The 26,034-nt window shown below is 41.8% G+C and overlaps 2 protein-coding genes across 9 annotated transcripts in view; one reads left to right on the top strand and one right to left on the bottom strand.

Annotated features, from left to right (window-relative positions):
• CFAP74 (cilia and flagella associated protein 74) overlaps positions 1 to 26,034 on the bottom strand; it is a 99,290-nt gene that overhangs the window by 45,806 nt on the left and 27,450 nt on the right. For 7 of the 8 annotated variants that reach the window (XM_032780066.2, XM_032780071.2, XM_032780063.2 and 4 more), the window contains 8 exons: positions 25,196 to 25,369; positions 24,788 to 24,898; positions 23,046 to 23,148; positions 22,023 to 22,180; positions 15,828 to 16,038; positions 14,702 to 14,881; positions 8,974 to 9,147; positions 4,871 to 4,989 (listed from right to left, as the gene is read on the bottom strand). In XM_032780066.2, the coding sequence (XP_032635957.1) occupies positions 4,871 to 4,989; positions 8,974 to 9,147; positions 14,702 to 14,881; positions 15,828 to 16,038; positions 22,023 to 22,180; positions 23,046 to 23,148; positions 24,788 to 24,898; positions 25,196 to 25,369 (1,230 nt within the window). The other variant, XM_032780072.2, reaches the window with a different exon arrangement.
• CALML6 (calmodulin like 6) overlaps positions 1 to 26,034 on the top strand; it is a 207,150-nt gene that overhangs the window by 179,219 nt on the left and 1,897 nt on the right. The window lies entirely within an intron of this gene.

Here is a 26,034-nt window from a genome sequence, read left to right as displayed (position 1 = left end):
GGGGGTCCTGGGGGGCAGTTGGGGCAAGGGTCTGGGGAGGGGGCAATCAGCAGCCATGGGCCGAGTTTCAAAGGACTCTGGGCTGCCCGCAGCCACGGGGAGCCCTGATCCCTTTAAATCCCAGCCACGGCTGGGAATCTCTGCGGGCAGCCCAGAGCCCTTTGATTCCTGGCCGCGGCTGAGATTTAAAGGGCTCTGAGCTCCCTGCGGCTGCGGGTAGCGCACAGCCCTTTGATTCCCTGCCGTGGCCAGGATTCAAAGGGTTCTGGGCTCCCCGCAGAGTGTCGTGTGCCGGGGATTTAGAATCCCCCCCGCGGGCCACACAGTGAGGCTCCGCGGGCTGCCGTATGTTGTGCAGGCCTGAGCTAAACCCTGAGCATGTGAGTAAGACTCACCAGCCAGACACCCAGGAAATAATTCTCTGTAGTAACTCAGATCCCATCCCATCACAGGCTATTGGGCATATTTACCGCAAATAATCAAAGATCAATTAACTGCCAAAATTAGCCTATCCCATCATACCATCCCCTCCATAAATTTATCAAGCTTAGTCTTGAAGCCAGACATGTCTTTTGCCTTCACTGCTCCCCTTGGAAGGTTGTTGCAGAACTTCACTCCTATGATGGTTAGAAACCTTCGTCTAATTTCAGGTCTAAACTTCCTGATGGCCAGTTTATATCCATTTGTTCTTGTGCCCACATTGGTACTGAGCTTAAATAATTTCTTTCCCTCCCTGGTATTTATCCCTCTGATATATTTATAGAGAGCAACTGTATCTCCCCTCAGCTTTATTTTGGTTAGACTAAACAAGCCAAACTCTTTGAGTCTCCTTTCATAAGATAGGTTTTCCATTCCTCGGATCATCCGAGTAGCCCTTCTCTGTACCTGTTCCAGTTTGAATTCATCCTTCTTAAACATGGGAGACCAGAACTGCACACAATATTTCAGATGATGTCTTACCAAGTTACTAAAACCTCCTTATCTCTACTGGCAATACCTCGCCTGATGCTTCCCAAGATCACATTAGCTTTTTTCACCGCCATATCACATTGGCGGCTCATAGTCATCCTGTGATCAACCAATACTCAAAGTTCCTTCTCTTCCTGTGTTACTTCCAACTGATGAGTCCCCAGTTTATAACAAAAATTCTTGTTGTTAATCCCTAAATGCGTGACCTTGCACTTTTCACTATTAAATTTCACCCTATTACTATTACTCCAGTTTACAAGGTCATCCAAATCTTGTTCAGCACCATGGCTTATCTTATTGAGGTGGCTAGAAATTCAAAGCACATCCTATCACTACAAAGTAGCAGAGGGCAGTGAGCTGTAAAATAGAATGTCTCGAGTATGAAATCAGTTATTGTAGTAACATGACTTGTTCATTTCAGTGTGGAATATATTGTGTCACTTCACTGGAGTACAACAGAAACATCAATGTCAGAAACTATTTTCTCAGGTTAGCCTGAAGAATTGGCAACTTTTATTTTCAATTACATGCAGAGCAAGCAAGTCTGGTTCAAGCTGTTTCATCTGTTGTTAAACAGCATTTAAACACATAATGCGGCCTTTTTTCACTTTTAAGCCTGATCATAATTGGTCTTCTTTTGTTTGGTTTAATAGAGTTCCAAATAAATGTGATATTTCCTTTTTTTTTTTTAATTAAAGTTACAGTGAATTCTTGGGGGAATAATTGATATTTTTGTGGGTTCAGAACATCTCACTCTAAGATTAGCCCATTAAGAACGCTTAAAAAGAAAGAGCCGGGATGCTCCCATTTGCTGATTCATAGGTATACAAAGGAATTTATCAATATAGTCATTTATTGGAATCTGTTCCAATGGGATAAAATATTTTGTTACATAATCTATTGTCAGTATTATGTTAAAGAATTGATGTAGACATCTCTAGAAATTTCCATTTAAATGATCTTTGTTATAAAGATTTCTATTCCTTTATTTCATCAGCTCTTTTCATCTTAGCCTTCATATGAACTACCAATAATCAGGAAGTTAACCTGACCCATACCACAGAGGAGGGCAACTGGATAGGGGAAACAATTTCTATGTTAATGTAAAATCCCTTTTAGTGGCCCAGACAGAAACTCAGGTCCCTTTTCTTTAATTACCAGGGTGGTTCTTTGCCTTTTTCATAGGGCCTGATACATTAAGTAAAAAACAACAGAAGTATTCATTCAGGGCTTGAACCAAAGCCCACTGAAGTGAACAGGAGTCATTCTATTTACTTCAATGAGCTTTGGATCAGCCTCTTGTTCATTATCACTTAGATACTACAGAGATGGGCACGTTAGATTTACCACTATTCTCTTAATCCTCATTTTGCAAGACCAAGTAATTTTTCCCTTCACACTGGCATGAAATATTAATGATTTTAGGTAGAAGAAAAAGTCAGATAATTCTTATGCCCCATCCCTCCTCACTCTTTTTTGTCTGTTTATTTAGATTGCAAGATATTTGGAGCAGGAATCAGTTATCCTACATCGGCCAGATTCTCAAATGCTCAGCACCCACAACTGGAACCAGATCTTCAGGAAAAATAATCAACTCCCTTGTAGGCACTTAAGTAAATAGTCAGATTCTCAAAAGTGCTCAGTTTGCTGGATGCCAGGCTCCTTTGAAAATCTGACCATTTATTTAGGTCCCTAATTGGGATATTAAAAATCTGATCTCAATTGTGGCTGCTGAGCCCTTTTGAAAATTCTAGTCCATGTCTATACACTCCAGTGCTTTTCTGTGCAGTTAATTTATAACAAATCGTTTTGTCACCAATGTGTGAGTGGAAAGTGGGCATCTAACTTCCTTAGGTGTCTTTAAAAAGAAATGAGTTAAGGCTGGCATTTTCAAGCAGCTAGAATATGGAAAGAACTATATGAAATTAAATTCTATTTTGTCTAAAGATCTTCATTTAATTACCAGAAACAAAGGGTAGGAATAAATGGTCAGTTTCAAAGCAGAGAGAGGTAAATAGTGGTGTCCCCCAGAGGTCTGTATTGGGCCCAGTCCTATTCAACATATTCATAAATGATTTGGAAAAAGGGGTAAACAGTGAGGTGGCAAAATTTGCAGATGATACAAAACTACTCAAGATAGTTAAGACAAGACTCTGAAGAGCTACAAAAGGATCTCACAAAACTGAGTGACTGAGCAATAAAATGGCAGATGAAATTCAATGTCGATAAATGCAAAATAATGCACACTGGAAAACACAATCCCAACTATACATATAAAATGATGGGGTCTAAATTAGCTGTTCCCACTCAAGAAAGATCTTGGAGTCATTGTGGATAGTTCTCTGAAAACATCCACTCAATGTGCAGCGGCAGTCAAAATAGCGAACAAAATGTTGGGAATTATTGAAAAAGGGATAGATAAGACAGAAAATATCATATTGCCTCTATATAAATCCATGGTATTCCCACGTCTTGAATACTGCATGCAGATGTGGTCACCCCATCTCAAAAAAGATGTATTGGAACTGGAAAAGGTTCAGAAAAGGGCAGCAAAAATGATTAAAGGTATGAAATGACTGCCATATAAGGAGAGATTAATAAGACTGGGACTTTTTCAGCTTGAAAAAGAGATGAGTAAAGGGGGATATGATAGAGCTCTATAAAATCATGACTGGTGTGGAGAAAGTAAATAAGGAAGTGTTATTTATTCCTTCTCATAACATAAGAACTAGGGATCACCAAATGAAATTAATAAGCAGCGGGTTTAAAACAAACAAAAGGAAGTATTTTTTCACACAACGCACAGTCAACCTGTGGAAAGCCTTGTCAGAGGATGTTGTGAAGGCCAAGACTATAACAGGGTTCAAAAAAGAACACAATAAATTCATGGAGGATAAGTCCATCAATAGCTGTTAGCCATGATGGGCAGGGATGGTGTCCCTTCATAAACTTATCAAGCTGAGTCTTAAAGTCAGTTTTCTTGCCCACAACTGCTCCCCTTTGAAGGCTGTCCCAGAACTTCACTCCTCTGATGGTCAGAAACATTTGCCTATTTCAAGCCTAAATTTGTCTGATGGCCAGTTTATATCCATTTGTTCTTATATCCACCTTGGTGCTAAACTTAAATAACCCACCTCTCTCCCTGGTATTTACAGAGAGCAATCATATCTCCCTTCAGCCTTCTTTTGTTTAGGCTAAACAAGCCAAGCTCTTTGAGCTTCATTTCATAAAGCAGGATGCATGAGGCCTCTGCAGGATCGGAATAAATGACCAAAGGTACCACTGTGAGTGGTGTCCTGGTATTTTGAACATCTTGGGTACAGTGATTTTATTCAACAGATTTCTTTAAAAAGGGTCAACAACTGACAGGTTATCTTGCTAAAGAGCACATCTTAAAAAAAGATGCCTGAAGTAAGGCTCCTAATTCTGTGTCCAGACACCTAAATGAATGTTTCTCAGAACTTTTGCAAACCAGGCCTCGTTTAAGTGCTTACATTTGGATTTAGATGCCTAATTTTAGCCACCCTTTTTTTTCCCCCCAAGTCTCAGCAGAGATGTTATGTCTGCTGCAATTTACGTTTTGGAGCGGATGGTCGTAAATAAAATCCCATTAGCACATTTTTAAAGCACAAGGGTAGAGGGTTCACATAAGGAATCTAATGACCTTGATGCTGTACATGACATAAATGAGAGATGAGAAAAGGAAGAAGGAATAGCAAAGGGAGATGAGATTTGTTTTGGAAGCTAATTTTTTACAGCTCTATTTAACAGAACTGACTCTACTGAGAATAAAATATAAATGCAATAAATATAAGAGCTTCCTGCTTGTAACTTTATCAGATTGTTCTGATTTTAAGGGTGCAATAAATCATTCTCTCAGATTTTGAGCCTGTTTACTTACTGAATATTGATGAAATCCTTGAGATGCTCACTGACTCCCACCAGCTTACAGAAGTTAACACTGTAGGATGCATTTATCAAAATTATCTTCTTTTTGTAGGTTTTACCAACATCAAAATCCTAGAAATAGCACACAGATTAAATCGCACCTTCTTGGAGCTGGTAGCATTTTTACATGTGATAATGATTTTTTTTTTAATGTGTACTGCAGTAGCATCCAAAGGTCCCTATGAGGATCATAGCCCTTTATACTAAGTGCTGTACAAAAACATTTAGGAAGCTTTTCTGCCCCCAAACAATCCAATTTAAGACAAGAGACACAACTGGGCAACAAACAGCAAGAAGGAGGTGGGAACTAGTAATAGGATCATGTGGTAGCATTAGCCAGCTGTGTGCACAACTTGATGTTTCCAAGCCATTTTATTGGTTGCCTGCAGTGAATGCATATAAGATTATTATTACATTAATGTTTGATTCAGGGTCTAGTACTCTGAGCACAGGACTGAGAACCAGAAACTCCAAGGCAGTTTTGAAATCAGTCATTAAACTATAGTCTACACTATGGCTCCAGCTAGTTTTTTAAAACTGGTTAGGATCTAGAGGAAATTTTCCCAGTGCATACCCTTCCCCAGTACACACCAGGTCAAAGGGTCCCATTCCTAAAGGTGGAATCCTGTGGCAGCAGTTTCCACTGACTTCAAATGGAATTGTGAAAATTATAAATGCTAAGCAAGTGTTAGGTATTATTTACTGCCTTTTAGAACTGTATTTTATAGGCACATTGTCATCAATGAATTACATATTATTAACAAGGAAAGCTAAATAATTACCCAACAGTAGATTAACGCTAATTTGCAAATTTTTTACAAATATGAATACCATCTATTATAGGTGCAGATAGCACAGTACTAATTCACTGATTCATCTGGGCCTCCTAAGAAGGGGGCTCCCAGTCAGTCAGTGTGCCTGCAATCACCGTAAAGGAAATAGGAATTATTCTGCAAGTAAAAAGAGAGGTAACAATGGAATAGAGGAAACTACAAAAGAGTTAACAGCTGATCTGCTGGTCTTTTTAAACATGGGGATACTTTTAAATCTCACATGTAATCTAATCATCAGATTTTTAAAAGTGCTCAGCACCCACAATTAGAATAAGATTTTCAAAAAAGCTCAGCTGCATTTAGGCATGTGAAGCGATTGGATTTTCAAATGGGCTCTATATCCACCAGTGGAAGCTACTAGGTGAAAATTGGGCCATGTGAACCTTTCTGAAGTAATAGGAACTTCATGCTAACTATATTTTTGGAATGAGCTTATAATTTATTACTAAAATTGTGTATGAAACTCCAACCACAACAGAATAAGGTAAGAAGATTTCTTCCTCTGGCTCTCATCTGTTTATGAGGCTGTCATTCTTTGTTTAGTTCCAGAGGAAAAGAAATATGAAATGATCACTAGAGTGTTTGCCAAAGGACAGGGCACATAAAGGCAAAGCTTTCAGTCTTGTTGATAATGCACTTTAAGATTTAAAAAGACTTCTCGCATCTTGCCTGAACCTTGAGTTCAGTTTGATACTTTCAGAGAGTTGTGTGTCTGCTTGGATACAGTCACTTCACTTTTCTAGCATGTTCACGGTTTTCCTTGGGCATGTTTTTAAATGGGGAAATGATACTGTCCAATACGGCAAAACGCTTTCTGAAATTTCAGAAATTCACTGCTGAAAAGCCACCAGTTCGAACCTTCATAAGGGATATCAGAATCTTTAAGTAAAACGAATTTAGTTCTCAAAAAACTGAGCAGGGAAGCATTGCAATGAACTGGCAAAATAAAAGAGCTATAATACCAGGGGACAATGGGGGGCTTGGAACATGCTCCACCTGCCCTCAAGCATAAAAATACCTAAGAGCTAGAGAAGTTTGCTAAGGAGTTAACACCCTGAAGCAAGAAGCCTGTATATATCATATCTGTGAAGAGCTAGGGCTAGAACCAGCCCTGCCCCACTATGTATTTCCTCCCATGTGTATGAAAAACCACAGCAGAAAGACTGCACGAGGAAGGATATTTCCACCCAGTTCTGCCATCCCTCTACACCCAGTGAGAGCCCACTCTTCCAGTACTCCATACTAGGAGATATTCCAGAGCAGGGCAGACAGCTTGGGAAGTATGGTCTGTATGTCAGTTTTATACCCACTACGTAGCTTACCCATGTCTCTTGAAGGAATAAACTTTGGTGCACTGACCACGAATAGGGATGTGGCTGGCAGAAAAATTGAGTTCATACTTGATTCTACGAAATCATTAAAGTGTCCCTATTTGGGGAACATTTCACAGTGGCCCAGAAACTGGCTCTGTCAGGGCCGGCTTTAGGCCAATTCAACCAATTCCCCTGAATCAGGCCCTGCCCCTAAGAGGGCCCCATGCCCAAGCCCCAGTACGGCGTACAGGCAAGAGCCAGTGCACTGTACCGGGGTGGCCCAGCTTCCCTAGGGGACAATTTAAAGGGCCTGGGGCTCCCAGCAGGGGCTGGAGCCCCAGGCCCTTTAAATTGCCACCAAAGCCCTGCTGCTGGAGCCCTGAGGTAGGGCTGTGGGGCTCTGGGGGCTATATTTAAAAAGTCCAGGGCTCCCGCTGCTTCCCCATGGCTCCCGCGGCTATTTAAAGGGCCAGGACAGTAGAAGCACGGGAGTCGTGCGCCCTTTAAATAGCCCCCAGAGCCCTGGGATAGCAGGGGGCTCCGAGGGCTATTTAAAGGGCTGTGGCTCCAGTTGCCTCTGCTGTCCAGGTCCTTTAAATAGCCGCTGGACCCCGTCGCTTCCCCAGGGCTCCCATGGCTATTTACAGGGCCGAGGTGGTGAAAGCAGGGGAGCCCTGAGCCCTTTAAATAGCCTCCAAGCCCCCTGCTGCTGCTGCTACCCTGGTGGGGGAGAGAGGGGCACTCAACATACAGGGTGGGCTGTACCACCACCCCCGCACCCCCTGCACTGCCTGCAGCCAGCCCTGCACGCCCTGCCTTGTCTCCAGCCAACCCCTGCCTGAAGCCAGCCAGTCCCATACTCCTGTCTCCAGCCCTGCCAACCCATGCCGCACCCCCTGCAGCCCTGCCTGAAGCTTGCCAGCCCAACCCACACACCCCTGTCTCCAGTCAGCCCCACACCCCTTGACGTGCCTGCAGCCAGATCCTACCTCCAGTCAGCCCCAGCCCTGCCTACAGCCAGCCCCATGTCCACTGGTGCTCTGCAGTTCCCAGGGCAGTAACCCTGCACACCTGCTTCAATGGGGGAGAGGGGGGCAGGGAGCAGCTGGGCCCTACACATGTGCACACCCTAGGGTGACCAGACAGCAAGTGTGAAAAATTGAAACTGGGGGTGGGGCATAATAGGATCCTATATAAGAAAAAGACCCAAAAATTGGGACTGTCCCTATAAAATCGGGACATCTGGTTACCCTAGCACACCCCCAGGGAGTGGGGGGGACCCATACATGTGAAACGGAGCTCATTTCTAGTTCAGGCCACCTTTTTAAAAAAGAACTTTAGGTAGGGTTAACATATGTCCATATTTTCCCAGACATGTCAGGCTTTTTGGTTCTTAAATTGCCATCCAGGGAAAATACGGACGTATGGTAATCCTATTGGTACAAAAATACATACTATGGCACATCCCTTAAATCAGAACTTTTTAAAGGGAACTGGTTGCTAAGAAATTAAAAGATTTTTTTTACTTTTTTTTTTTTTAAGTCATCCCTGCCGGGGTCCCGCTGACAATGTTCGAATTGGGCCCCGCACTTCCTAAAGCTTTCTTTAAGCAGCTTTTTATTACATTAATATTGTATTTATGCCACATACTCTTGAAACAGTTATTAGGTTAAGTAATTTATTTTTAATTGATTAGCATGGAACATAGCCTAACAAGAACCACATAATTGTATCTCTTCAGGCAGCTTCGGATTATGTGCTGACCTTTCTGACTGTTTTAATTCCTTAAAGTCTGAAAGCCCATTTAAGTCGATGGGAGTCTTGCCTTTGATTGCAATGAGCTTTTGACTGAGACACTGGTTTGTACATACAGTAATTACACAAAGCCACAATGCAAAATGTGCACCAACCTTGAAGTGAATAAGACTTGGTTTGCTATAAAAAGGACACCCCTTAAATTCATGACCGGACACAACTTGTTTGCGAATAATTCCACTTCGAAGTTTCTCCAAGTTTTCAGTGAAAATCTTTTTTTCCATTTTACTTGCACCTAGTGGTTTCGGATCTGTTTCATCTTTTGGTACCTAATAATTGAAATCAATAAAAATGGTAATTTATTGATAAGAAACCATAGTTCACAGATTTTTTGAACATGCTTGCATTTCACCAAATTTTCAGAACAGAACCCTAATTTTGAGCTTACAAATTTGTGCCTTAAATCTGTTCTAGAAAACTCAATTTTCATATTTTAATTAGCAGGCACTGATTGGATAGCTGAGTGTATAACCAGTTGATTTGTATGTGCAAATGCAGCATGTAGACAGACAAATGTTTATGCATTAAAAATTAAAGGCTAATCTGAGGCCTCTTGAAAATCAGGCTCAATGTATTCTCTAGACTATACAGTAAGAAGAGAAAATGATACTGTAGGTCAGCGGTTCCCAAACTTGTTCCACTGCTTGTGCAGGGAAAGCCCTTGGTGGGCCGGGCAGGTTTGTTTACCTGCTGCGTCTGTGGGTTTGGCCGATTGTGGCTCCCAGTGGCCGCGGTTTGCTGCTCCAGGCCAATGGGAGCTGCTGGAGGCAGTGGCCAGTATGTCCCTGGAGCAGCAAACTGCGGCCGGTGGGAGCTGCAATCAGCCGAACTTGCGGACGCGGCAGGTAAACAAACCGGCCCAGCCCGCCGGGGCTTTCCCTGCACAAGCGGCGGAACAAGTCTGGGAACCACTGCTGTAGGTTAACAAAACATATTTGCCAAATCTGCTCTCAGATGCATGCATGGAGTTTCCACAGAGATGGATAAAGTTATCAGAAAGTAGAATGTGGCCCTTTTAGGAAAAGCTGAAGAAGCTATCATTTAAAAGAAAAAGACTATAGGCCCAATTTTTCAAAAGCGTTAAGAAAATGTGCCTGTGCAGTTTTGAACATGTGTGTAATTCCAATATATTGCATAACAAGGAAATCTGTGGTTTGGGCCATTTCTCACTTACTCTAGATAATTCAGGTTTTTCTCTTTTTACATTTAAAGAGTCAAGGAGAGGAACAGCTGAATACAAGTACTGAAAACTGTCCTCTATATAAGAGGTAAAGTAGCAGTGAACTGAATAGATAGAAAGTGTTACATTAGCTATTTAGGCATTCAACCCTCTCATTTTAAGTTCTCTTTCTGATTACTAGCATTCTTCCAAAAGTTCCATCCACATAATGATAATCATTACGGGACAATCTTCTGAGGAGGAATTTTATGTACTGTTGCTGATCCTCTCCACCCTTGTTTCAATTCTGAACTGAGCTAACAGCCCAAATGGCAGTTTGTTGCTGGTTACCAAACTATAGCCTGTAGTTTAAGCAAGTGGAAAATAATCAAAAACGATGCAATTAATAATCAAAATACTTGGGTATCATGATAAAGAATCACATGAGTTTTACTATTGCCTCATTGTAGGGACCAGAAGCTGGAGGATAAATTCTGTCCATCAGTTTATGCAAATCAAAAAGACAGAAATTGTGCCTTCAGGGTTTCAGCCAGCTGAAAAGGAATCAGACATTTTATGTTTCATGTAAACATCAGTAAGGGAAAGAAACCTCCCAGTGGGCCTAGGTGTGTGCTGTATAGAAGTTTCCTTTGATCAGTTTTAAATGTCTTGTCTTTCTCTTTCATTGAATGTCCCCAGGCTCTTGTATCACACACAAGAATAAACTCAAGCATCTGACTTCCCCTCACATACCATTTATTATTTTATATACCTCTGTCATACCTCTACTCTTTGTCTCCCCTCTAAACTAAACAGTCTCAATCTTTTCAACAACTCTTCCCCTTTTTTCCATGCCTCTAAATCCCAGGGGTGGACAAACTTTTTGGCCTGAGGGCTGCATCGGGTTTCAGAAATGGTATGGAGGGCTGGTTAGGGGAGGCTGTGCCTCCCTAGACAGGCAGCATTGGCCCGGCCCCCATCCCCTATACAGCCTCCCCTGCTTCTTGCCCCGAGACTCCTGCTCCATCCAACCCCCCCTGTTCCCTGATGGCCCCCCTGGACCCCTGCCCCATCCACCCCCCCATCTCCCTGTCCCCTGACCACCCCTGGACCTCCCCCCCTTCCTGACTATCCCCCAAAACCCCTGCCCCATCCAACCACCCCTTCTCCCTGATCGCCCCCGGACCTGCCACCCCTAACTTCCCCTCACCCCTAACTGCCCCCCACTGTCCCCATCCAAAACCCCCTCTCCTTCCTGACTGCCCCCAGCTGCCCTATCCAACCCCTCCTCTCATTCCTGACTGCTCCCCCACCCCCTGGACTCTACGCCATCCAACCACCCCTTCTCCCTGGCCACCCCCAGGACCCCTGCCCCCATTCAACCCTCCTGTTCCCCACGCACTGACCACCCCGACCCTTGTCCACAACCCGAGCCCCTGACCACCCTCGAACTTCCTTGCCCTCTATCCCACCCTGCTCCCTGCCCCCTTACCATGCTGCCATGACGCCCGGCTAGAGCCAGCCACACAGTTAGGGTGACCAGTCAGCAAATGTGAAAAATCGGGACGGGGGGAAACAAATTACATAAAGCTACAACATTCTACTTATGATATTATTAAAGACATGTTCTGAGTCTGAGGAAGAGTCACAAACCAGGCCAACGTCTCAGCCAAGTGTCAACAAAATCAAATGGACTACCACCTGGTTAAGTGGCCATTCTTTGGTAGAAAAGAGGACATGGTCAGAAATCTACATCTCGACAAAAGAAACAGCTGAGGGTTCCTGTCCACACAGACTTTTGTCTCCTGAACCTCAGCTGGAAATGATTCTTGAAGAAGAGAAAGAACTATAAGAAGAGATAGAAGGCGCCCCAAACTATTCCTCCCTTCTCTCTATCCGAGGTTTCCACAACACCTGAAGAACAAAGGAAACAGCGTTGGACAAGATTTGTGTATATCATTTTCTGTTAATAAAATGATAGACTTTATATGAACTTTTATTGTCCAGGAAAAAGCTGGGCAGTAAAAGACACACATTTTGGTGGGAAAGTCCGGGTCTGGGAATTTGCTAGTGATGCTCTGCAGTGTAATTCAAGCAGAGGTGGCTCTAGGCATTTTGCCGCCCCAAGCACGGCAGGCAGGCTGCCTTCGGCGGCTTGCCTGCGGGAGGTCCCCGATCCCGCAAATTCGGCGGCAGACTGCGGGAGGTCCGCCGAAGCTGTGGAACCAGCGGACCCTCCGCAGGCATGCTGCCGAAGGCAGCCTGCCTGCCGCCCTCACGGCGACCGGCAGAGCACCCTCTGCGGCTTGCCGCCCCAGGCACGTGCTTGGCGTCCTGGTGTCTGGAGCCGCCCCCGAATTCAAAGGTGGCTGGCCATAGCAATCTTGCAGTAAATCTATGAGTAATTTACGTGCTAGAAGGTGTGCGAGAGCAGACCAGGAGTGATAGCTCTCACAGCCAAGCAGTGTAAAAGGCACCCCAGGTTGGAGATCTGGGGGAGGACAGCTGTTCATCAGTCCAGACTGTACCCTGGGTAATGTCACAACACTATAAACACATTTTATATAGTGACAAATAAATAAATAAATCCAGTCTCTGAGCAGGAGGGAATCAGAAACCCAGCTGCTTACCAGCCAAAAAGCCACACAATGTTGACAACTGCACACCCGCCTCTCACTCCCTGGGTTTAACATAGTGTAAAGAGTGAATGAAAGATTCTGGGTTATGACCATCTGGACGTGAAAATCTCTTTACCACTGTAAAGAGGTTGGATTGTCAGAAAATACAAGGGCAAATCCAGAAGACATTACACAGCCCTCAACCAGGTAAAACACCCTTACTTGTGTCAATGAGACAGAGGGACAGACACTGTCATCCGCTACATCAGTATGTATCTGAAGTGGCTCCATTAAGTTCAAGAATGGTTCCTGTTGTTAAGCATGTCTATTTCATGGTGTGGGTCTGTACTGCTTTCCAGGGTGACTGTATATTGTGTTTAACTGGTCACATGATAGACAGTGCAGTCTATACATAGAAATTAGAATCAATAATGGAATATTTTGCACTTCATGATGCCTGTTAGCCAAGGCTCTCAAAGCATCTTGGGAAAAATTATCTCAAGAGAGGGAAGCTTGTAAGAGGATTTATTTTAACAATAAATTGTATTCAGTGGAGTTACTTCAGGTTTACACTGATATAACTAAGAGCAAAACCTGACCCTGAGTATGAACAGTAGGATTGGCTTAATGGAAATATGAGAGAAGTATGTACTTTTGCCACTGAATGAGAAACTTTCAGCACTTTTACACTGGCCTATGTTATCTCCAGGTTGTTTACTTGCAAACTGGCTAGCATTACAGAGAGACCAACATCCATCAATCAAACAAAATAATCATTTAATTGGAATTGCAAATGCAAAAATTTAGTCATCTACAGAAATTTACAAACACTGCAAAATATTGGGATTTCTTTCCAGTGAACCTATTATGCTAAGACTAAGTTTTGGAGCTGAATTAAGCTTACTGGGTTAAGGCTGTGCTAAGCTCTTATTATACATACTGGTTCATCTGAAACACTGTGAGCCAAATTTTTCCCTGATGTGCAACTCTCTTGACTTCAACAAGCAAGGACTTCAGGGGCTATAAATAACTGATCAGAGGTGTTTATAAAGGATATTTTGTATGAGAAGAAAGCCATAGTTGGTAGAGAAGCCTGTGACTGGAATCTTGTCAACCCTGTTCGGCTTCTTTCTTTGCTACTTCTCTTCAGCTGGAACCCAGTCTCCCAACTTCTGTATGAAGATATTCCAACCTTCCACTTGTTTTGTACTTTGCACCTGGGCAACACTATGTTCTGACTTTTGTATACAGCAATACTGCCTCTTCCCCACTTAAAGTGAGTCCTTTTCTGAACTTCCTGAGTGACTGACTGCTCAATAAAGTCAACTAACTTTACAGCCATCTCAGCTTTGATGCCAATTTATTTTTTCCATGGAAAGAAAATACATTTTTACTGATAGTGCCCTTTGACGCTAAACTCTACTCTCAAGGTCGCATGTGACTTAAAAAAAGAGATCTATGGAAGGTATGTGCCTTAGGAAAATGTGCAAGTGCTTGGCGACATTATGAAAACATCAGTTTCCACTTTGCATATGTACATTATTTATTTCCGATCAGAGCTCTAAATGTTGTTACTTTGCTATACTGAAAGATGTGCTTTCTATGCCAAGCACTGAGTGAAAAAAAATGTTTTCCACATGAAATGATCTTCATTACCAGCTCAACAGAATGTCATGTTCAGTTTTAAAAGTCAAACAAACCAGCAAACATGAAGTGATATATGTCTCCACAAATCTTGGAACTAAAACTAAGCCATTTAATTTTCTCTATATAAGAGAACAAACATTATGAGAATATAGTGGCAAACTTCAACTACTTTGACTGATAAGTATTTTAACACATTAGTGGTTCAGTTAAGATTTGCATCTGCAGGTACCTTCTTTAAAACAAAACTTTCAAATGAATTCTTCATGCAAGACTTTGAGTGCACATTCACACAGTGATAGCAAGAGTTGAAAAACTTCTAAAGGCAGTGAGAAGTCCAATTTCTAGGATACTAACTGTGGGAAAAATGCAGGGGATAAAATGAGAAATTAAAAGTTTTACCTTGTATAAGTTACATTCTTGACTCCAAAGTCCTGTAAACTCTGGCTCAGCTAGAGTCTCATTCGCCTCTTCATCATCATTTTCATAGCTCGTATCTTGCAATGCTTTTTCAGAAAAATCCACCACAGAACTAGATTTGTCATCAACTAAGGAACAAGCTGATGGAGTGCGCCAAGACTTCTACAATGAGACAGGAGCAAAATTCCAAGGAACTATTGAAACTATTGTTTTACTCCAGCAGCAATACCTTAAGAACAGACACTTAATAATGCTTTAATAGGCTATGAAGTATGGATGTCTGGGACTGTTTTATGCTAATTAATCTCTAAGACATTGTGCACAGTGAAAACCATATGTTACAAGAAATCACATCATGTCAATTGCAGGAGTTAGTAGGTTGGAAACTAATGTTCAGGCATAAGGTTATTCATTAATGTGCACTGCCAGGAAGCTGCTTCAACTTCTAATAAATGATGCAGCCCAATTTCATGTGTTGTTTTTAACAACTGTTGTACTGTGCCTATTTTCACTGGCAGATACATTTTTCCTTTCTTTTCTTTTTTTTAAACAACAAAGACTTACACTAGACCAGAAGTCACATGGGGGGATCTAAGCTGGGGACAAAACTCCACCCTCCTCCTCTCTGAACCAGCGGAAGCCTGGAATATTATGGAGGTAAAATACTTGTAGGCACTGGTTAAGGAGAAAAACAAGTCTTGAAAAAACTACCCCACTTGGCTTAGTATGAAAGCTGCGTGGAGAGGCTCCAAACAGAGCTGTGTTTGTCACTTGTGACAAACACTAATCTGAAACTAAGCCTACAACTACATTTTACTTCTGAGTTAAATAAGGAAGTGTTCCATCTCAAGAGTGTGTCAGAACTGGACTAGCAGACAGATACTGATGACTACTGAGAGATCTGATGGGGGAACTATCCCATTGCCTGCTCACATTGTACTCTACAGCACCAGGCTCCAGCCAATGCAAATGCTTGTTCACAACCTCCAACTCAAACTATTAATTTTCAGGGGTGAAAAAATACTATTTCCCTGCCACTCTGATAACAGCAGCCCTAAAACATTTGACCAATTCTCTAAAGGTTGTTAGGTATAATAGCATTGCTTACCTGCAGTACTGCTGCAGCTGGATCTTCACAGGCATTCTCAATATACTGCCATGTTTTGATTCTCCACTGTAAGGAATCCTGAAGTTTACCCTGACTTCTAAGTGCCTCTGCCCGAGCTTGATGTTTTTTCTGCTTCTCTACATACGCTTCCTCTTGCAAAATCCGAGCTACAATCTCAATTTTTCTAGATTTCTGCTGTTCTGTAAATTCTCTGTATTAAAGAATTAAAAAAATGCACAGAAACCAGAAAGTAAGAAAGAAGCCATTGTTGTGCACTAACAATACTACCAAAGGATCCAGATTTTCTGAGCCTTTAAGCTATACTGCAGTGATGATCTGTGTATGTCAAGATACCATGGGATTTTTATGATTTCTACTTATTTCTACAGACTAAATATTTTCAACTATGACTTTTAAAAAGACATATTTGGGAAGGATATCAGGGCCCATTCCCCAAGGCTAAAAGTGACATAAGATTTTCAAACTGTAATGTTCTCGACTCACTTCGGCTTTATCTTTTAATGGGATATTGTAAACTTGCGATCTAGTCAGTTTATAATAAAAGAACTCAAAGGACTGTCTAGTGGCTAGGTCACTAGCCTGGGACTTGGTGGACACAGGTTCAAGTCTCTGCTCTGCCACAGACTTTGTGTAACCTTGAGTGATTCACTTATGGCACTTCTACACAGTATATCATTGCGCACTACAGAGGTGTGATTTTTAAAGCACACTAATTAGTCCTTGTAGATTGTGCTGATGCATACTAAAAGTACCTGTTAGGATATAGATTATTCAGGCCTGTCTGCAAAGGCCTATACTTTAAGAATTTAGGTGTATTCTTATCACTTAGCTAGTTATAGAGGTATAAAAGAAAGAATTTAGGTGTATTCTTATCACTTAGCTAGTTATAGAGGTATAAAAGAAAGAATCAAAATCACTGTCTGTCTGTGTAATGGCCTTCTCTTACTGTGACCGTCTTTGACGCCTGTTTCTTAAGCTAAGCAGCAGAGTAAACTGGAAAATGTATGGTCACATCCTCACATTCCAAGCTAGTCACATTGAAATAAGGCAATCTGGGGCTGTTAGGAAGCTAAGCCGATCTATCATCTCCAGAGAAAGGAAAGAGCCTAGAACATGTAAAAGGAAATTTAGTGTAATAGTTTTCTGTCTGGTAAGAACTCACTTATCAATAGACACAGCTGGAAAACCCTTATGTCTGTATAGATGTAGTTGTGAAATCCTCCCTTCTGTATTGTTTTGTATGTTTATTTGCATGGTCTCTGTCTGGTTCTGTAATTGTTTCTGTCTGCTGTATAATTAATTTTGCTAGGTGGAAACCAATTAAGGTGGTGGGATATAACTGGTTAAATAACCATGTTACAATATGTTAGGATTGGTTAGTTAAATTTCAGTATAGTAATTGGTTAAGGTATAGCTAAGCAGAACTCAACTTTTACTATATAGTCTGCAATCAGGAAATAAGGGGGGGTGCGAGGGTTGAGAACAGGGACTGGGGATGGGGGAATTGGGATCATGTTTTGCTAAAGGGGGAAATGGGAACAGAAACAAGGACACAGGCAAGGCTCTGTGGTGGCAGAGCTGGGAAGGGGGACACTGAGGAAGGAAACTGGAATCATGCTTGCTGGAAGTTCACCCCAATAAACATTGAATTGTTTGCACCTTTGGACTTCAGGTATTGTTGCTCTCTGTTCATGCAAGAAGGACCAGGGAAGTGAGAGGATGAAGGAATAAGCTCCCTAACAGCACCCAACAATACTATGTTAAAGCACAGTAGTTAATGTTTAGTGCACACCAGCAGGATCTACATGGAACAATTAGTATACAACAGGTTAGCGTGTTTTAGAAATCACACGCTATGTAAACAAACCCTCAGTCTCTCTATGCCTCAGTTCCAATACTAGCAGTTCTAGTACATCTCTGCCTCACAGCAATGTTGTGAGGATAAATACAATACAAAGTTTGAGATGCTCAGATACCATGGTAATGGAGACCATCTAAGTACCTTAAAAATAGAGAAGTAATTTGAGATCCTATGTCTGCCCCTAAATCCCTCTGACAATTTCCGTGATTTTTGCAATAACATTTTCTTATATTTTAAAATGTTCTCTCTCTTCCCTGTGCTGTATCAAGGACCAAACCAAATATTGTTAAAACCGACTATAACCAAAGTGTAGTCAACACACAAAGTAAACAAACTGAAAAAGCAGGAAGATATTTTTTCTCTATTCTCTTTTGGTTATCGTAATCTTAAATGTTACTTGTAGGAATAGAAAACACACTTCTGTCTGAAATTATCTGATTTTGAAGCCATATCTCTTTAAAGTACAGACTTTAGCTAGCAGTCTAGGGCAATTACGCTATGCTAAAAAAAATGAGTGTGTTGGTGGGGCCATTCTGTTGAGAAGCGAATTAACAGAATCCAGAGGAAAAATTGCTATTTCTATTTCTCTCATCTATATTCCTTTAGGTTCTGTATAATTTTCAGAAACAAATTATTTATAGTAAAGATTCAATTAGCTTCTGAGGTTTACATTTTCAACTGATTTGTTCATAAATGATTGCTGATTCTAAATATAGGCAGGACATTATCTTTTGCACTTATATGTTGACCCTTATATCACAAATTGCTTTAACAACAGTTAATTTAGCCTTGCAACATTCCCGTGAAGCAGTTATGTGGCGTAACCTCCAGTTTACGTTTGGGGAAACCAAGGCACAGAAAGTAGCAGTGCCAGAAATGGCAGCAGATGCTTGACTCCCAGTGCTGTGCCTTACCTAAAGACCATCTTTCTTCCCTACAATTAGTTCATGAGTTTACATTGCAGTCTACAGAAAGTTTAACAACATAACATCATATTAGCCCTAAATCACATTTTATATGTAATTTTGCTATCTTTTTTAAATTGAACAGCACAAATTAAATTACAGATTACAATGGTTAAAGGATTAATTATTCTGCAAATAATTCAGGGACATATGCTCAGGTTGAGACTCAGATAGGAGACAGAGCACAGATCATCTCTGTTATGGGAAGAAAGGACTATGGGTATGTCTACACTACGGGATTATTCCAATTTTACATAAACCGGTTTTGTAAAACAGATTGTATAAAGTCGAGTGCATGCGGCCACACTAAGCACATTAATTCGGTGGTGTGTGTCCATGGTCCAAGGCTAGCGTCGATTTCTGGAGCGTTGCACTGTGGGTAGCTATCCTGTAGCTATCCCATAGTTCCTGCAGTCTCCCCCCACCGCATGGGAAGTCTGGCTGAGATCCCATGCATGATGGTGCAAAAAGAGTGTTGCGGGTGATTCTGGGTAAAATGTCGTCACTCATCTCCTTCCTCCCTGAAAGCAACGGCAGACAACATTTCGCGCCCTTTTTCCTGGATTGCCCTGGCAGACGCCATAGCATGGCAACCAATGGAACCCGTTTGCCTTTTCTCTCATGTCACCGTATGTTGTACGGATGCTGCTAACAGAGGCGGTACTGCAGCGCACATAGCAGCATTCATTGTCTTTGCAGATGCAGAGATGGTTAGCAGTCGTTCTGTCCATCTGCTGTGCCACTGTAAATTGGCATGAGATGACAGTTTATCAGTCGTTCTGTACCGTCTGTGCTGTCATGGTGGCCCCTGGCTGAGGTTGGCCGGGGGCGCAAAGACAAAAATGGGAATGACTCCCGGGTCATTCCCTCCTTTATGTTGTATCTAAATAGGTCACTCCCGCCTAGAATTGGGGCAAGTGTACTAGAGAACCAGTGACCAGAGAGCACAGCCATTTCCGTGTCAGATCCCGCAGAATGATGAGCTACATGCCATTCTAGAGGGTGCTCCTGCAACAACCCCACCCATTGCTTTCCTGCTCCCAACCCTCTGGGCTTACGTTGCAGTGTCCCCCCCCCCATTTGTGTGATGAAATAATAAAGATGCAGGAATAAGAAACACTGACTTTTAGTGAGATAAAATGAGGGGGAGGCAGCCCTCAGCTGCTATGATAGTCCAGGTAGGACATTTAAACAGTGCGGGGGAGAGGAGCCCAGCATCCCACTGCTAATGATAGTCCAGGCAGTACAGAATCTTTTCTTAGACATGAAAAGGGGAAGCTGATGGAGCTCAGCCCCAGTTGCTATGATGAAGACAGTTACAGCCGTTCTGTACCATCTACCGGGAAGACCCGAGAGTCATTCCTATTTTTACCCAGGCGCCCCGGCCGACCTCACCTGAGGCCAGCCAGGAGCACTCACGGGATGATGACAAGGAAGGCTATCAGTCCTTTTGTACGGTACTGTCTGCCACCGGGGAAGGGAGGGGAGAGGATACTCCTGTTCACTGCCGCTGCACCGTGTCTACCAGCAGCATGCAGTAGACATAGGGTGACATATAAAAAAGTCAAGAAACGATTTTTTTCCTTTTCTTTCATGGGGGGGAAAGGGGTAAATTGACGAGATATACCCTGAATCACCCCAGACAATGTGTTTGACCCTACAGGCGTTGGGAGCTCAACCAAGAATGCAAATGATTTTCGGAGACTGCAGGGACTGTGGGATAGCTGGAGTCCTCGGTACCCCCTCCCTCCCTCCTTAAGCCGTCCACTTGATTCTTTGGCTTTTCATTATACTTGTCACACAGCACTGTGCTGTGGACTCTGTATCATAGCCTAGAGATTTTTTTCAAATGCTTTGGTATTTTGTCTTCTGTAAAGGAGCTCTGATAGAACAGATTCGTCTCCCCATACAGCAATCAGATCCAGTATCTCCCATATGGTCCATGCTGGTGCTCTTTTTGGATTTGGGACTGCATCGCCACCCGTGCTGAACAGAGCTCCACGCTGGGCAAACAGGAAATGAAATTTAAAAGTTCGCGGAGCTTTTCCTGTCTACCTAGCCAATGCATCTGAGTTCAGATTGCTGTCCAGAGCGGTCACAATGGTGCACTGTGGGGTACCGCCTGGAGGCCAATACTGTCGATTTGCGGCCACACTAACCCTAATCCGATATGGTAATACTGATTTCAGCGCTACTCCTCTCGTCGGAGAGGAGTACAGAAACCGGTTTAAAGAGCCCTTTATGTCGATATAAAGGGCATCGTTGTGTGGACGGGTGCAGCGTTAAATCGGTTTAACGCTGCTAAAATCGGTATAAACGTGTAGTGTAGACCAGGCCTAAGAGAAAAACAAAGGCACTCGGAGAAACAGTTAGCAGAGTAATAGCTGAAATTAGAAAGGAACTGCTGTGAGCAACATACTATCATATATAGCCAATAACAAGTCTAGCAGAACATGTGATCCACACTGGGACTGCTATGTAAATTACAAGGGGAAATAGTGAAAAAGATGAAGGATTTATCCTAAAAAAAATAAGGCGGTCTTTTCAAGGACAGAGTGTCCATAACTCCTGCAGAATGTTTATTCATTAATTTTTTTAATGTGCATTTAGTGCTGGTGAAAGTGGCTGGTTCACAGCTCCAAAGATTAAAGTCTTCTATTTCTACGGATATCAAGAGCATAAGTTATTAGTCCCCACACTGCCTCCTCAATCTGCTTCAGTCCTAACCTAGAAGTCTCCCTGGCCAGTCATCCATAGCCTTACTGGTGCATCTGTCAATAAGAATTCCACTTCCATCTGCTAGGTTTTCATGACATGGACACCTGGCCAGAGAATGGACAAAACTTCAGACCTATTCCTGTGGGCCATCTAGTCATGCTTCGATGGCAACAACTTTGGTCTTAACAAAGACCCCGATCCTGCAATTCAATCCATGTGGATTGACTCCCATGCAGTGCTCCACTGACTTCAATGGGTGTCTTTATGTGTGGTAAGTTATACCTGCACAGCTGCAGTGGCAGGTTGGGGTCATGGTTTGGATATGAACCAGTGACTCCTTCACACTTTTTTAAACTATAAGGAAAAACAGTTGAGTCAAATACTCAACTGATATAAATCAACCTAACTTCTTTGAGGCAATAAAGCTTTGCCAATTCATATGATCTGAGGATTTGGATTGATAGTTTCTAGCTACACAAGATTCCAAGAATCTGTTCAGTTCCCTGAGGTAGCAAGGCTAACAGCAATATAGATTTTATGTTTTCAGTTTCTGAGTGGAGTGAGGTGGAGATTCACTCGTGTATGAGTATCGACCTGGAGTAAAAAGTACACAAAGAAATGACTACTTACTGCTTCTGCCTTTCTAACTCAACGCGCTGTTTATGGAGAAAAATCTCCTTGGTGACGTCACCTCCTTCTGCCAGAATAGCCCCTGTCATCTTCATCTCTTGCTTTTTTGCCTCAAGAGCCTTTGCTTTGTCCCTCACCTGGAGGGTTCGAAGGGTTTCCTACAAAATCATGCAAATAACAGTTACATATTTTACTCACACAATATGGAATACAACATACAGAATCTGATTTTAGTCCCTTTCTCTATTCACAGATTGGTGGTGGATGTTTCTACCAAGAGGTTGCTTTATTCTTTTTAATAGTTGAACTTGTCTTTGGGTTTGTTTGGTTTTTGAACATTCTTTAATTGTACCTTATTTTATTTGCAATAGTTGAGTCAATTGCACTCCCAGCTCACACAGATTACTCCTGCTTCTGGCAAAGAGCTGTGGCTGGGTCAGGACTAAATGCATGAACCATGTCTCTTGACCTCCAACCTCCTTCCCCAGGGCCCTCCCCTGAAACAAGTTACTCTATGCAATGCGTGGAAGGCATTAGTGGTTATAATACAATCAGTGGCTAGTTAAGATAGTTAAGACCATCTTTTCAGACTCTGGAATACATAGGTTCAAACAGGTAAAACAAAATTATGATAGCCTTAAATCAGAATTTCTTCATTTTCCTGTTGGTTTAAACTATTTTAACTGTTATGTTAACTGTTTTATTTTAATATAAAGTATTTCTGTATTAAGAGCAAGTCAATCAACCATCTTATAGGTCAGATTCTGATCCCCTTACCCATGGAATACCATATTCTAGATGTGGTGCCACTGAAGTAAGTGAACTGCTTATGGAATAAGGTACTTACTCAATGAGAGTGAAGGTATTTGAATTTGTCCCTGAGTCTGACTCTAACCTTTAGTCACAAGACTCCTAGGTCATGTCATACCAGGGGCATGCTGAACATTGAAATGGTTTTCATTAAAATCTGTCACTCCAGAGAATCAATTGCATCACTACTAATCTTAGCAGTCGTAGAGGTACCCTATTGGAAGTTATGTTGTTTTTCAGGGACAGCACAGCTTGCATCCTTTTTTCCATATGCTTCTGAGTTTTCAGTTCTTCCTTTGCTTCTTTCTGACGAATTCTGTTGGTAGAATAAAGCCTTTCAGGTTTGTGTCCTGCTGTGAAGCATTCAGCATTAAAATGGCTAACCTGGCAAACAGTAATTGTTAATGTTGCCAAACACTCCTCCTGTAGGTTACACTGTGTTTATTAAGATAATGGGTACAGTAAAATAGAATAGTTGGAAGAGTCTTCTACTTAGAACCATTTAAGTTTCAAAGGGCTACAAAGTCTTTCAGATAGTTTGCTCAACAATGTATTTTCTTAAACTTTGAATATCAGTAGGTGTGTTTCATATCGAGATCAATGTCTAGCCACTAAAATATAGTAAAAATTCAGGTGTTGGTTATATAACCAAGACATACAATGACATTTACTAAAACCCTCAAAGGCTGATGCTTACATAAGTTGCTCTACTGTTTACAGACTACAAATATACCCCTAAATATGGGCTTTTTCTTACATGGTATCCCCCAAATCAAGCCTGAGAAAATCCCATAACTATTAACATGAATTTTAATATTAACAATAAAGAAAAATATATTTGCTTAATCTTTTAACCAGTTGGTTTTTTCCATCTCTAACTACTATGATCCTAGATTCTATTCTAGTAGATACAATATATTTTGCTTGAGATATAAGATTCAGCACGAAAAGTCAAGTAATGAATTCACTGGACTTAATTGTTGGCACCTTGTCCATAATGCCAAAGAAAAAACTAAAGAATAATAGGGAAAATATACAATTACCTTTCCAATGTATAAGGTTCTAATATACATGTAAAGTTGATTTATAAATATTTTGTAGAGAGTTTCTGGCATAAAAATAAAAACTAACAATAGTTATTTACAAAAACATAAAGCAACACAGAGTGCGCTCATCTCATTTACCACTGAAGTACAATGCAGAGATGTAACAGAAACAGTGCAAAGAAACACTGTGCAACAGTTTTAGTAGACACAGTGAAAACTACCATATCCATTTGAAACGTCAGAGGTAAGTAAGATACGTAATCATTTGATTTGGAATTCGGCTTTTCCCCGGTTAAAGGTGTCAAGGGAATGATGAGCCTACGAGTGTCCAGGATTGTATATCTAAATCAAAACTCAACTCCTCCAGCAATACAGTGCCCCCTAAAACCATAGAGTGACATTGTCACAATAGACTCAGAAGGAAGGATCCGAACTACTGATTCACCCACACTATCTGGATTTTCCTCCGGGGCCTCTTATTCAAGTCCCTGCTTAGCTTGTGAGACCTGGCAGGATCACAGCACTAAGTGGTATGGCTGGAGATTTCTAAGGGCTTGTCTACACTTGTTATGCTGCTGTAGCACTTAGTGAAGGTGCTACCTTCACCAACGGGAGAGCTTCTCCCATCAGCATAGGTAGTCCATCTCCTTGAGAGGTGGTAGCTATGTCCCTCCTGTCGACCTAGCACTGTCTACACCAGGGGTTAGGTCAGTATAACCATGTCAGTTGGGGTGTGGAAAATCCACATCCCTAAGCAATGTAGTTATATTGACATAAATTTGTAGTGTAGACAAGGGCTAAGTGTCACCATGTAATCTAGCTGTAAAATGTTTACTCTTAAAGGCTGAGGATCAGGTATCATTTCAGAAGATGTGTTATGACACTAGCAAGGGGAAAAGCTAATGGAACCTTGACATAGATTTTTTCAGAAACTGGACCGCTTTCTCATGATTCCTGTGTGCATCTTCGACTACTTTTTGATGTCTTCTCTCATACGCCTCACAGGCTTCCATTTCTTTTCTGCAAAACACAAATAAAAACCTACTGGGCATAGTCCTCCTGTCTTGATGTACGAACAGCTCCAACTAAAGTCAAGGGTCCTCTGCTTGCCCAAGGGCTGCAGGATTGTGGACTGTTGCCATTGGTTTATGCTGCCCCTTTAATTGTATTTCCCTGTGTAAATATTCTGTGGTGAGTACTTACATGAAGAGCCTTCCTAACTAGCATCCTTTGAGTTAGCAAACCTTTCCAATACCCAAATGAAATGGGCTAAGATAATTGAGGAAAGGAAAGTGGATTATCAGTTATTGTGCTTACCTTTTTCCAACCTGTTGTTTTCGTTCTGCCAGCCGGGCTGCAGTCTTTTCTTTCTGAATCCTCTGTTCCGCCCGCTCTTTGCACTCTCTCTCTAGTTCCTCCTCATCCTGCTCAAGTTGTTCCCGGAGGCTTCCAAATTTCCCCTGCTCAATTTCAATCTGCCACATCTCATACCTTTTAAGCACAGGGTGAGGTGTTTTTCATTAAAGGGACCCAAATGAAATGGGCAAAGATAGTTGGGGAAAGAAAAGCAGATCATTACATCTATTCTACCAATTAATTACACATATTCAGTGCTACCAGCTCCACAGTGAACAAGGAAGTTCAGCCATGTTTTACTCTATGCCCTGCTAGTTTCAAAGGACATTATAGCTAAAAATCCTGGTAGTGCTAGCATTAATAATACTTCTGATTTTTAGAGAGGTCACTTATATTTCTCTTCAAACTCCTCTTTTTCCTCACGCTGGTATTTATCCAATATAAGGAAAGGCAGAATGTTTACTAGACAGTAAAGAATGCTTTCTTTATTCAAAACCACCTAGTATGTTTGTAAGCTTTTTCAGTGATGGTCCTTAGAGTTGACTATTCAGAGTTTTGACCAAGGTGCCTAGATACCATGATGAGGGGTGCATTAAGGATGCTTAAGAGTGATACAGGACATTAAATCTGAGTTAAAGTGTAAATATCCATGCCCTTACATCCATGAAGAGCAGAGACAAAGTGTTAGGGTAAAATCCTGTTGAAGTCTCTGGGAAAGCTGTGTGCATATCACAGACAATATGGAGCCCAAGAACTGCATGAGACTGGAAAATGTGTGGGGTCCTGTTATATGTGAACCT

This window comes from Chelonoidis abingdonii, chromosome 23 (assembly GCF_003597395.2).
Source record: "Chelonoidis abingdonii isolate Lonesome George chromosome 23, CheloAbing_2.0, whole genome shotgun sequence".
Taxonomy (NCBI): domain Eukaryota; kingdom Metazoa; phylum Chordata; order Testudines; family Testudinidae; genus Chelonoidis; species Chelonoidis abingdonii.
The sequence above is the reverse complement of the archived record's forward strand: the minus strand, read 5'-3'. Positions and strand labels throughout refer to the sequence as shown.